Here is a 14,304-nt window from a genome sequence, read left to right as displayed (position 1 = left end):
AATGGTCACTGAAGCTGCCAGGATGCCTAAAAGCTCACAAAAATGGCAGGAGAAAGTGCATCATGGGGTTGAATCTGAGTTTAAAAGGAATGATAGCCTAAGAAGGAAGACTTACTTTGGCTTCATAAGGCAAGTATATAGGGTGTTTTAAATTTAGCATGATACAGTCATCCAGTTGTCAGTTTGACATTTATCGGTGGAGAACCCCGATAATCATACTGCCCCTTAGTTTTAACTACTGCATTTTAATAATTTTAAAACTGCTGGTTTTTAATAATTATTGTATTGCTCAGGTTGTTCCTGCGTCTCCAGAGCGTTGCTGCAGCCCTGGAACAAGCCACCTTTCCTCTGTCCCCCAAATTGCTGCTTAAATAGTTGCTAAAATTTCTCATTCTCCCTGAAACTTTTCTAAATCTGAAAGGTCTACTTCTTACCTTGCCTAGTTTGGATATGGAAATCTAGAATTTTTTTAAAACTTTTATATTTAAAGTTAATTTTTTTTAACTTTAGTATATTTAAGATTCTTGTTCTTTTCTCCTCCTGGCACCGTGGCCACATAGAACAGCTAATTCACTGTTCTTTTATGATTTGGTTTGTTCCTCTGTTTGCTGTCGGTTTGTACCTTTCATGTATCTCTCTTATTTTGTAACCTGCTAAACTCTAGGGGCCCAGTCTTCGTAGTTTTTTGTATAATTTTTTGCTTGATAAAAAGCTCAATGAAAGCATTTTCATTATGAGCTTGTAAAATACTTCAGCTCTGAGAAATGGTCCATTAATTCTGCAGCCATTAAATAATGGAAGATTATCTCACATCCACATGTGGAATGTGGCTTTCTGAAGAGAGCTTATGTCATCAGTCTAGATTAGTTTAATTTTACTACTTCATATTTTTGGCATGTAGAATTTCCAATTAATAATCCAAAAAATATGGGTGTAAGGAACATTGACATTAACAGTATTTGAAGTAGCATCATTCACATATGTGATGGCATCGTAACTGTGTGAATACCATCATTTTGAATATAGAAAGTTATTTTAGTACGTTTCGTTCACATAGTTAAGATCTGCTAACGTGAGTATAATGTGCTCTGTCATGCATTGAATATCGTACTTTTTTAATAGATAAAAATCCATTCCAGGTTTATGTTAACGAAATAAAAGCCAACCCACAAGGATGTAACCTTTTCCTTCATGCATTGAGAAGGTCATAGATTTTTCCTCGCATTTGTTTCTTGGCTTTCAGCATTATTTAAAAGAAGAAAAGTCTTTACCTCAGTGCCATAATATAGAAGTGTTTTAAGGAAAATTGTTCTTAGGTTTTATTATGTTTGTTTTTAAAATTGAAAATGTATTTGTAATATCTTTAAGAACTTTCACAAATATGTATTAAGAGTAATTCTGTTGTTTTCACATTAAAAAAAAAAATACACATATCCAACTTCTCCCAAATCCTACTCTTAGAATTAGTTGCCAGACATTCTATGCATATGCAACCGTATGTTTTACATTTCTCTATATAGCCACAGATACAGGTAAATTCTTTTTAGTGTTTACACAAATAGGATTATGCTTTTTCTGTCTTCTGTACTTTTTTCCTATGAACACATTCTGTCCACCTCATTCTTTTTAATGGCTGCATAGTATCTCATTATATGGATATACTGTAATTTATTGACTCAACTATTATGACGACTGTTTAGATTGTTACCAGGTTTTTGCTAAAATATGTCTATTGTAATGAATATCCTTGTACCCTTATACAAATATGTGTTTTTAGAAATTGAATTGGTCAGTCCATAGGTACGCATATTAAATGTTTGGCTACCTTGTCAAATTCTCTTCTAAAAAGGATTTTTTACAAATTTGCAGTCCTACCAAGAGTGTGTAAAGGTTCCTGTTCTCCCATATTAGATCTAATTTTTTAAAGTCTGTGTCTTGACAGGATTCTTATAGCTTTTGTGAATCATTAGGCCTACTCTGAATTTCTTCTGAAGATAAGTAAAATTTGTAATATAAGCTATACTAGTCTCATGGGTACCAATATTAAAGAAATTTGTTAGATGGAATAGACTAAAAATCAAGGTGATTTTTTCATTTTCTGAACTTGGCCAGGCTATTATTCTCAAGCTCAGTATCAGCCACCAATTGCCCTGGGAGCTCTGTTGGTTTCCCAGTAGGCTTTCTCCTAGCATCTTTTTTTTCTTTTTTTAAATTTATTTACTTTATTTTTGGCTGCGTTGGGTCTTTTTTGCTGCATGCAGTCTTTTCTCTAGTTGCGGCGAGCAGGGGCTACTCTTCTTTGCAGTGTGTGGGCTTCTCATTGCAGTGGCTTCTCTTGTTGTGGAGCACAGGCTCTAGGCACGTGGGCTTCAGTAGTTGCAGCACGCAGGCTCAGTAGTTGTGGCTCACGGGCTCTAGAGCGCTGGCTCAGTAGTTGTGGTGCACGGGCCTAGTTGCTCCGCGGCATGTGGGATCTTCCTGGACCAGGGCTCGAACCCATGTCTCCTGCACTGGCAGGTGGATTCTTAACCACTGTGCCACCAGGGAAGTCCTCTCCTAGCATCTTCATTTGGGCTTCTCGGTGAATGTGAGAATAGAGATGGAAAGCTTCTCTTGAAGACTCTTATCCTTTTGCATTCTGTGCCACTTACGATAACATTGCCTAACACCCCTAATTTGCTTTTAATCATTGGTACTTTGGTGAGAGAGAATCTACACTAAGCAGAAGGCTGTTTGAAAAATTTGAGTTGTATGTGGTAGTCATTTACTAAGGGACATCACATATCACTTTTTTTCCTTTTTTCTTCTTTTATAAAATCACTTGGCGTGTTCTTTCAGCTTCCAGAATCGTAGCCAGCCACCCCTTCTCTGGGTGGTTTACATCAGCCTCTCCGGGCAGTACTTTGAAGTCTGTGAAAGACACTGGTAATTTAGGCTGACATACTTGGCAGGCCTGTTTAAAAAGCAGAATTGTTTGATGGCATGACACAAGAGGTCTGTTAACTGAGTTATAAAGAACTGAGGCATTTCCAACAAACCCTAGTTTTGACATGAAATTTAAATAGTTCTTATTTTGCGGCATGCAGTCAGTGAACTTCCTGTGATGTAATATGGTCTCTCAGTGCAAAATACTAGGAAGTGGGAATTTTATTATGCCTAGCAGTTTCTCCAAGGAGAAATTCTGCGTGGAACTGAGTATGTGTTTATTTTCTCTTTTAATTCAATCCAGCTAATTCAGAGGGAATGTCTTAGCAAGATGTGAGGAAGCAAGTCTAGAGGGAATGGTAGCACTTGGAAGAGATGTGAAAAACCAGCCAATCAGTGGTGGGAGCTGGGAGGGGGCACCTAAATAACATATTTAATCTAATTCTTATGGTGGGTTTAGTAAAAAGCCCTAAAAGTCAGTGGCCTTTCCTTAAAATACTGCAAAATTGAGTTTAAAAATATATAGCTCATTATTGTATATGCGTGTGCTGTAAACATCCTGAAACCTTTCTTGAATGGAGTATAATTTTTTTTAAGCCCTGTATTTTTTATTGTGACTTCATTATTCTGATCATCAAAATCACTTAATTTTTTTTTAATTCTAAGTCTTTAAACCAGATGTTGCTCCTCTTATCAGAACGGCAAGTTTTACATAATTTGGAGATCAGGACAGAAGTATTCCAAGGCAAAGGTTACCAAAACAGAGCTTCCAGTTTGTGTTGCTAAGCTCTCTGAATGATGGCATTACTGTTGGACTCTTCTCTCACAGCAAAAATGGGACTACAAAGTGGTTTCAATACGTGTCTGTGTGTTAAAGTGGAAGCATGTGACACCAACAAATGGGTACCACATGGCAGAGATACCCAGGAGCAAGTCTGTAATATGAAAGGGATAAATTAGTTTTGTTTCATTTCATTTTTTTCCCTTCAAGGGAAGGGGGTTGGGGAGAGGGGTTGAGCAGGGGGGGAGAGGAGGGGGAGAGGAGAGAGAGAGAGAGAGAGAGAGAGGGAGGGAGGGAGGGAGGGAGGGAGAGAGAGAGAGAGAGAGAGAGAGAGAGAGAGAGAGAGAGAGAGAGTGTGTGTGTGTGTGTGTGTGTGTGTGTGAGTGTGTGTGTGTGTGTGTGTGTGTGTGTGTGTGTGTGTGTTTTCCTACCGAGCAATCAGGCCCCTCATTTTAGTTAATGCATGTGGTTGATTTAGTGACGTTTGATGCCTGCCTGGTTTTAATATTAATCTTTATTCTGACACCTCCGATTATAGCTTTTAGGTACCACATTACTTTACTCTTGCACATGGAAATGATGGAGAATGACAGTGGCACAGTACTCACTTTCCGACACCAGCTGGCTCTTGGGCTGACTTAGAATGTGGCCACTGTCTTGTCCTGGCCTTGTTTAATGATTTTTTTTGTGTATGCTTAGCTTCCTTTCCAGGCTTTATTCATTTATTCAGAAAATAATTGTTGAGGGTTTAGTCTGGGCAGGCTGTATGCTGGCTTTGACCTCTACCCTCTAGGGATACCTAGAGTGGAGTGCTTTGAACATAGTGGGTGCTAAGAAATGTTACATGGCAAGAACAGTTATTTCTCTATGTATGTTCACTCCAAAGTTTAATTCAGAATGTACTTCCCATGAGTTACAATACTGTTGATGGCTAGAAACTTTAGTTAACTGACTTCTTAAAATAATTTATTTCAGTTGCTTGACTACAATTCTTAAATATGAAAACTTCTGAAAATGAAAACATCTGTGTATCATATCAAAAACATTTCAAGAATGCACATCTTTGACTATGCTAATATATTCATACATAAGCTTGCCCTTATATTGTTTATTTTCATCTAAATCCTTTAGAGATTTAGAGATCTCATCTAAATCCTATAGAGATTTAGAGATTTCTGCTGTATACTAGAGAGGGCATGGATTTTAGAGTTAGACAGTCCTGGTCAAATCCTGGTTTTGTAACTTATTAGCTGTGTAATTAATTACAGTTATCTCCAGGCAGTTAGCTTGACTTTGGGCAAAACCTTTCTGAACTTTTGTTTCCCCATCTTATTTTCCCTATCCACTTTATAGGTACAATAAAACCTAGCTTACATGAGTGTCTTGAGAATTAAGATGACAGATAGGTTGCTAGAAAGATACTAAGTTCTGGATACTAAGTTTCCCTTTCCTTTTACCCCATTTATTGGCTAACTTTTATATTACTAGCAGTAAAATACAGTGTTTTAAAATACTCATTTGTTTATTTGGATATCTGGAAGGCAAAAGACATTCTATATTTTGTGCAAATTATAGTATGGGAATAAGTCTGTGGAAGAACTTTTGCTCAGTACATGCTAATATGAAGCAGCTTTTTATTTTCAGTTTGTTCTCCCAGATAGACATTAGTTTGTTCTTTCTCTTTTCCTGATTTGAATGGCAAAACGAAGCCAACAATTCATTTATTGTTTGTGTAGAGCAGTGGTCTCCTCCAGAATTTATTAAGGGGCCACAAGTGTATCTACCTGTTAAAAAGTTAAATGACCTCCACTGAATTTGAATCTGTCTTTATATGCTATGCATTTCTTTCTTTTAAAAATGAGTTTTACTAAAAATAGAACTACCGTATGACCCAGCAATCCCACTACTGGGCATATACCCTGAGAAAACCATAATTCAAAAAAGAGTCATGTACCACAATGTTCATTGCAGCACTATTTACAATAACCAGGACATGGAAGCAACCTAAATGTCCATCGATAGATGAATGGATAAAGAAGATGTGGTACATATATACAATGGAATATTATTCAGCCATAAAAAGAAACGAAATTAAGTTATTTGTAGTGAGGTGGATGGATTTAGAGTCTGTCATACAGAGTGAAGTAAGTCAGAAAGAGAAAAACAAATACCGTATGCTAACACATATATATGGAATCTCAAAAAAAAAATGGTTCTGACTAACCTAGGGGCAGGACAGGAATAAAGATGCAGATGTAGAGAATGGACTTGAGGACCCAGGGAGGGGGAAGGGTAAGCTGGGACGAAGTGAGAGAGTGGCATGGACATATATACACTACCAAATGTAAAATAGACAGCTAGTGGGAAGTAGCCGCATAGCACAGGGAGATCAGTTCGGTGCTTTGTGACCACCTAGAGGGGTGGGATAGGGAGGGTGGGAGGGAGATGCAAGAGGGAGGAGATATGGGGATATATGTATGCATATGGCTGATTCACTTTGTTATACAGCAGAAACTAACAACATTGTAAAGCAATTATACTCCAATAAAGCTGTTTAAAAATAAGTGAGTTTTAAATTTTTGTAACCATCACTGCGGATACAGAACAGTTCTGTCACCCCCAAAACCCACATGTCCTACGTTGTCACATTTTATCCCCCACATCTAACCCCGGGCGACCACTATCTTGTTCTCTGTTGGTATACTTTTGCTTTTTCCAGAATGTCATATAAATGGACTTACATTGTCCACTTATATTGCCTTTTAAGACTGGCTTCTTTCATTCAGCTTCATGTCCTTGAGGTTCATCTAAGTTATCAAGTCTCCCTTATTGCTGAGTAGTATTCCATTGTATGGGTGAACCAGTTTATCTAGTCACCCATTAGAGTTCACTTGGATTATTGCAATTATTTTTTTAAAATATTACATTGTATAAGTTTGTCCTGATTTTCAAAGTAGAAAAAATATACTAATCAAGGAAAAATGGGAAAAAAAATATTCCTGCCCAAACAGAACCTCTATTAACATTCAGGTATATTTCTTTACATTCTTTTTCCTGTGTATGGAGTTTTTTGGCTTGTGGTTATATTTACATAGCTGTGATTCTTCATAAATTGCTTTTTTTTCATGTTTTAATTGTGGTATGTATATATGACAAACAATTTAAAAAGATGATAAAACAAACACTAGTGTAACCATCCAAGTTAAGACCCTTCCCCATCAAAACTACCTTCCCTTTACCTAGAGCAATCACTATCCTAACTTTTGTGATAGTCATTCCCTTCTTTGCTTCATAGTTGTCCAACCTGTGTATATTCTTTAGATAATATAATTTAGTTTTGACTCTTTTTGAACTTTGTGGCCTCCTTTTTTTTTTTTGCGGTATGAGGGCCTCTCCCTGTTGTGGCCTCTCCCGTTGCGGAGCGCAGGCTCCGGATGCGCAGGCTCAGCGGCCATGGCTCACGGGCCCAGCCGCTCTGCGGCATGTGGGATCTTCCCGGACCGGGGCACGAACCCGCATCCCCTGCATCGGCAGGCGGACTCTCAACCACTGCGCCACCAGGGAAGCCCTGTGGCCTCCTTTTTTTGTTTTGTTTACTATTGTAAGTATTCTAGCTCTATTATGATAAATCTTTATAAAGATGCCTTTTAGCTGCGTAGTATTCTGCTGAGTGAGTGTGCTGTACTTCATGTAGCCATTTCCCAATTTGGGTTGTTTCTAATTTTCACTATTGGAAATAATGCTTTATGTAGAAGTAATATCTTTCTACATGAATCCATTTTTGTATTTAGAATTATTTCTTTTGGATAGTATTGTAAATAAAAGAGTATGAAATTTTAAGGCTCTGAAAAATGTTGCTAAATTCTTTACCAATTCGTACCACGATGAAGCCTTATTGTTCCTGGGCCAGCATTGAGGGTTTTCCTCATCTCCCCCAAGTAAATCACTTCAGGGAATTTAATGGTTGAAAAACCATCTTATCTCGTCTTTCTGAGGTTGATTGGTTCTACGTTTTCTAATTGGTTTCCTTTTTTGTTGATTTTGCTTGAGTTTATGTTTTGGGGTAAATCAGCTTCTTAAGTGATGGTCAGTGTAGCCTTGTGACCAATTATTTTTTTTCAGATGTAGGTGCAAGAAACTACAGGCATCTCTGTGCTGTTTATTACAACAAGAATCCTGGGTTTGAGATAATCCATGGGCTTCTGGACAGAATCATGCAGCTACTTGATGTGCCTCCTGGTGAAAAGAAGGGAGGATATGTGATCAAAGCATCAGAAGGTGAGACAGATCAACTGAGTCTAGAGTCAATGATCCCATAATGAAGAGGCGAAGCCCTATTTGTGATAAATTTTTTTGGTTTTGATTTAGGGGGGAGGTGAGAGATAGAGCTTCATATCAATGAATTGTCAGTATTTTCTAGAAATATCCTTTTTCCCTCCAGCATTTTGAGAAGATGCTTTTCAGAGCTCTTGTAGTGCCACACAGTATACTTTTGTTCCAGCTGAGTGCTGGTAACCCCTAGTTACTGGCACCATCAAGTCATGGCCAACCCACAATCCAAACTGGAAGCTGAGAGAACCAAAACTCATGACTTGTGCTCAGAGCCTCCTGCCTGAAGCCTTTAAGGCAAAAGAAAAAAGAGAGACATTGGAAGTTAGGCTAACTAAATTGTATATATGCTCCTAAAATGCTAAATATAGGAGTAATGCTAAACTCCTAAAATGCTAAATTGTATTTATACTCCTAAAATGTTTCTTGTTGTCTGAGGAATTCTGAAATTTTTGCTTTTCATATCCCTATAGCTTGAATCAGTATTAGACAAGAGATCCAGAGACAACTTGAAAGAAACATTTTACCACTTTATTTCCACTGTTTACCTGACAATTTTATAACTTTTTTTGGCATCTTAAATTTCTATTGGAACGTTCACTTTTTTAAAAGTGTTATTTAGTAGTACTTATGGTGGTGTGAGGTTTGGGGGGACATATTTTTGTTTTCCCCTAGTTTTATTTTTCGTAGTCCTCAGGGATGGTTTTTTATTGTTGTTTGTTTCAATTTTTTTTTTAATTTGGAAACTTCTTTGAAAATGCAATAACCCTAAATATATGGCCTTTTTAGGTTGAAGATTTGTGGAGTTATCTTTTTTTTTAATAAAATTGAAAGATTAAATATTGCAGGAGTTACCATTTTCTACCACATCTCTCATTAGTAATCATTCAGTAAAGATATGTGTGATGCTTATAGAATTTTAGAGTGTTGGAACTGGGTCTTAGAGGTCATCAAGTCCAGTTCCTTGATTTGACAAGTGAAAGAGCCAAGGATAGGCAAGCTAAGTGGGTTGGCCTGGGTCACACATGGGGACCCCAGGGCGCCTGCCTCCCAGTGTTCTTTCCACAAGACCAAGTTGCCTATCTTTATAGTGGCTTTACATTTTACTCATTCACCAGTTGACTCTTCTGGAATTTCTGCTTTAAGATCTGGTCATCCAAGTTAATGGCAACCTGAAAGCTGATGTGACACATTTTTTTTTAACCTTCTTTACAGAGTCTTTTCTCAGAAATTTTACTTCATATAGAGATTAGCTGAATAAAAATCTGTTTCCTGAAACAGATTGTGCCATATATATGAGATATAATTTTTTTTCTTATTTGAAATGTTGCAGAGAGCTGAAATGGTAAATTGGAACATAATTTGTTGTGGATATGATACTTTTATATGTAACTTTTATATTAATGGTGTTTCTATAAGCCATAAACCAGTGTCTTAATATTATGACTCTCCTGCCTCAGTAAGTTCCTTAGACATGTTTCTCAGAAGCCTCTAAGTTCGCCTGTCATGAGACAGGCTTCAAGAAGACAGAATAAGTAGGACACAGATCCTGCTGTCAAGGAACCTACAGGGGGAATGACCACTGCATACCAGCTTTCACAGTAAGCTGCTAAGGCAAGTGCCTTGAAGTTTCCAAAGAGGGAGATGGTGCGGTTTCTTAAGAGCATATGGGAAAGCATTAGTGAGTTTCTGGAAAGTGACATAGGCCTTCGAAGGAATAGGTGGGAGACAGGGGAAGCAAGGCAAACCACCAGAGCAAAGGCAAAAAATGATGGGAAACATAGCCTAGTGCAGTTTGGTTTGACTACAGGGTGAGGAAGAAGCTTGGGACTACATTTAGAGTCCTGAGTGCTAAAATAAGGAGTTGTAGCTAATTAGCTGGAAAATATTGAAGCTGCTGCTGCTTTTTTTTTTTTTTTCCTTAAGTGAGTGATGTAATTAGATCTGTACTTTGAAGGAATTAATCTGGCAGCAGTATGTAGGTTGGGCGGCATGGAGAGTAGAGGGGAAGAGAATGGTTGAAAGGTGTTATAGTGAGAATAAGGACTTGACTTTGAATGTCGGCCAAGGCTATACCAAGGAGAAGACTGATTTAAGAAACCTTATGAAGGTAGAAGCTACAGCATGCAGCATTTGGAAAAGTTCCACCTGGAACCTTTTGTGCCACTCGGAACCTTTTAGGATACAGCTCATATGTGTTGATCTTTTTTTCAAGTTCTATTTTCATCATTCTAAACCTATGATATTATAATTTTAATCCTTTTATATTTTAGCACCAAAACAATATAATACTTAGTACTTAATTTCCCTATTATGTAGATGTCTATCATTTTGGCTTGGAGTGTGTGTGTGTGTGGGGGGGTGTGTTTTGAAATTAGAAAATACATTCATAAACTGTAACCACTTACGATGTGGTTGTAGGTCTTTATGTTCAGTTTTTTAGGCCAAATTGTTACTGGTGTTTGATTTTGTATGAGGACAGAGGCCATTTTGTGTTTCCTTTTGAATTTACTTTGGCTCTCATAGTAGAATATTGTAATGTTATATTATATTTTAATTATCTATTTTGATTATGTAATGACAAATATGATTACCTTTTTTAAAATGGTTAAAGAAACCAAGACCTAAAGAAGTGGCTTGTCAAAATAAGTCAGCAGTAAGGTTGGTATAAGTTCTTCATCTAAAATTTAATTCATATATAATATGTATATATATATATATCTCCTAAGTAAATCCCTACACAGGAATTTGGTTGCTGGGGCGTGTTTAGCTACATCATTTTCTCAGGTTTATTGTTATTTTGCATAAAGCTTTTTCTGCTTCAAGAAAAGGTCTTCAGAGTATCAAAAAAGCCAAGAAGAAACAGATTAAGAGCTACCGTTTCCTGCCATTCTTGATTACTGAGTTGTCTTCTATTACTCTGGCATATGGTTTACCTTTTAATAATTAAAAGTCCGTGGTGGCTTTGCCATTATAATTGAGCTAAGTCTGTTCACCAGAGTCTTGCTAATGTCAGTTCATTGGCAGATATACCTAATCTCTCTCTGTCCTTTCTAATGAACACCACTGACTTCCTTTTGTGCTGCTTTGTTTGGTGGTAGAGAGTGGAGCAGAACTTGATTCCCTTTTGAGAAACTTGGCCCTGTCCACTGTGAGAGAAATCTGGTAACTCATTTCATTGATCATCACATTGATCTCAGGGAGTTCTGTTGACATTGGCGTGTAACCTGGCTTCTCATGCAGACAGCAGCCCTCTGCAGCCTGTGGATCTCTGAGAAGCACTCCCAAGTCCTGTGACTGCAGCCACAATTAGAAGCCATGGTCACTTAGTCTCACAGAGTTTTTATTTGCTGAGCGCCCTTGCAATTGAGAACACAAGGTGAGCTAGAATGACACACTGCTTATAGAATAAGGGCAGTCGTTGAGTAGAAAAAAGAAAGAAGAACCTTTAACTTTTTAACAGACTGTAGAGCATTTTGAGCACTTGGAACAACTCATCATGTTTTAGTGGCATTTGATCGGATCATTACAGCATATGTATATGCTTTTTTTCAGACTTCTTCTTTGTTTTTGTGGTTTGTTGCAAACTAAATTATGTATGTTAAAATGCATTTATCCTTTTCAAAACCACTTCTGGGCAAGGAAAATTCGCAACATTTTTGTGTTTAGAACGGTTATGTGGTTCCTGGGCAAATCAGTGGCGAAAATAATTTCTTAGGGAAGGTAGTAGGCTTTGTGTGGGATTGGCTGCATTGACTTGAGTGTGTATTTTTTCCCCTTGAATTTGTTACTATTTCAGTTTTGTTTATTCACAAATCTATGGAAAATGTCAGTTTAACCTGAGACAAGATTCCTGATGGAAAAACAGAAGTTTTAGTACTTTTAGTTTTGACAATTCCAATTTTCATGCTGCTCAGAATTCATTTTGTGAAATGAAAAATAACCTTGTAGGTAATAGGCACATTTAATCCTGCACCATATGTACCCACAGAGGTTATTTAGATACCTTCTGTTACAGCATCACCTAATGATCATTGACTTGACCTGTAGGTCATGACCTTTTTCCTCTTTTAGGACACCTGTGAAAGATTTCAGATGCTAAAAAGTACGGGTGAAATTGTGATGTCTCCCCAGCCTTCACACTGGTTTTTAGTGTAACATGAGCTTGGAAATATATGAGAATATGTATTGAACAGCTTGCTGGAGTAAAGGGTTCCGTTTATGGTCTGATTTACACAAAAGTCTAGGCTGGAGAAAAGGGGGGATCTGTATAGTGTCTCCACATTTTTAGTTACCATCAGCAAAGACATTACTCTGTTAAGGCACCACATTGAAAAGAAAAAAGGTTTGGAAGTTTTTAAGCTTCTGACCTTATTACTCTGTGTAAAAAATGTCCTTAATCCTCTGATTCTCTGGTTCTTTTCGGTGTTTGAGGCAAGCTTTCAAATACTACAGTTTTTGTTACCTTCTTTGAAGGCTTTATTAAGAGCAGTATTAAACACATCTGCAGTGATCACCACAGCGGGATGACATGGGGCCACAGTGCCCATTAAAGCCTCAGCAGTTATCATGATTCGCGTAGCCCTGTATTGTTCTTTAGTGTGTTTTATTTCCTTGCCTCACTCTCATATGTGTGAGGCAAAGTTCTCTCCACTCATGCTCACCACCTCGTGCTTTTGGTGTGCCTTGGTACCCACTTGACATTTCAGTACTCGGGGTCGGAGTGCGTGCTCCACGGCAGGTCCCACTTGAATGACTTGGTCAGCTCACTTTCCCATCTGATAGGTCTTGTAACACAGTGTTTCTGAACTTCTTTTTTTTTTTTTTTTTTTTTTTTTTGCGGTACGCGGGCCTCTCACCGTTGTGGTCTCTCCCATTGCGGAGCACAGGCTCCAGACGCACAGGCTCAGCGGCCATGGCTCACGGGCCCAGCCGCTCCGCGGCATGTGGGATCTTCCCGGACCGGGGCACGAACCCGTGTCCCCTGCATTGGCAGGTGGACTCTCAACCACTGCGCCACCAGGGAAGCCCAGCATGCATCTCTTAATCCCATACTCCCAATTTATCCTCACCCCCTTCCCCTTTGGTAACCATAAGTTTGTTTTCTATGTCTGTGAGTCTGTTTCTGTTTTGTAAATAGGTTTATTTGTACTATTTTTTATTTATTTATTTATTTATTTATTTTATTTTTTATTTTTTTTATTTTTTGCGGTATGCGGGCCTCTCACTGTTGTGGGCTCTCCCATTGCGGAGCACAGGCTCCGGACGCGCAGGCTCAGCGGCCATGGCTCACGGGCCCAGCTGCTCCACGGCATGTGGGATCTTCCTGGACCGGGGCACGAACCCATGTCCCCTGCATCGGCAGGTGGACTCTTAACCACTGGGCCACCAGGGAAGCCCTGTACTATTTTTTAGATTCCACATGTAAGTGATATATAATATTTGTCTTTTTGTGTCTGACTTACTTAGTGTGATATTCTTTTGTCCATCCATGTTGCTGCAAATGGCATTATTTCATTCTTTTTATGGCTGAGTAGTATTCCACTGAATTTATATGTCACATCTTCTTTATCCATTCATCTGTTGATGGACATGTAGGTTGCTTCCATGTCTTGGCTATTGTAAATAGTGCTGCTGTGAACATTGGGGCGCATGTATCTTTTCGAATTAGAGCTTTCATCTTTTCTGGATATATGCCTAGGAGTGGGATTGCTGGATTATGTGGTAATTCTATTTTTAGTTTTTTAAGAAACCTCCATACTGTTTTCCATAGTGGCTGCACCAATTTATATTCCCACAATATGACAGTGTAGGAGGGTTCCCTTTTCTCTACACTCTCTCCAACATTTATTATTTGTAGACTTTTTGATGATGGCCATTCTGACCGGTGTGAGGTGATACCTCATTGTAGTTTTGATTTGCATTTCTCTGCTAATTAGCAATGTTGAGCATCTTTTCATGTGCCTGTTGGCCATCTGTATGTCTTCTTTGGAGAAGTGTCTATTTAGGTCTTCTGCCCATTTTTTGTTTGGGTTGTTCATTTTTTTGTTGTTGTTGTTGTTAATTGAGTTGCATGAGCTTTTTGTATATATTGGAAATTAATCCCTTGTCAGTCGCATTGTTTGCAAATATTTTCTCCCAGTCTGTAGGTTGTCTTTTCATTTTGTCTATGGTTTCCTTTGCTATGCAAAGGCTTCTAAGTTCGATTAGGTCCCATTTGTTTATTTTTGCTTTTGTTTCCATTACTCTAGGAGATGGATCCAAAAAAT

The 14,304-nt window shown here is 38.2% G+C and overlaps 1 protein-coding gene across 1 annotated transcript in view; it reads left to right on the top strand.

Moving 5' to 3' along the window:
• FARSB (phenylalanyl-tRNA synthetase subunit beta) overlaps window positions 1-14,304 on the top strand; it is a 65,496-nt gene that overhangs the window by 37,321 nt on the left and 13,871 nt on the right. Inside the window, exon 16 of the mRNA XM_081242461.1 lies at window positions 7,829-7,984. Within this exon, the coding sequence (XP_081098587.1) occupies window positions 7,829-7,984 (156 nt within the window). The remainder of the gene's footprint in view (window positions 1-7,828; window positions 7,985-14,304) is intronic.

Source organism: Mesoplodon bidens (assembly GCF_964165515.1).
Source record: "Mesoplodon bidens genome assembly, chromosome: 8".
NCBI lineage: Eukaryota > Metazoa > Chordata > Mammalia > Artiodactyla > Ziphiidae > Mesoplodon > Mesoplodon bidens.
This window is presented reverse-complemented; position numbering and strand designations above follow the sequence as displayed.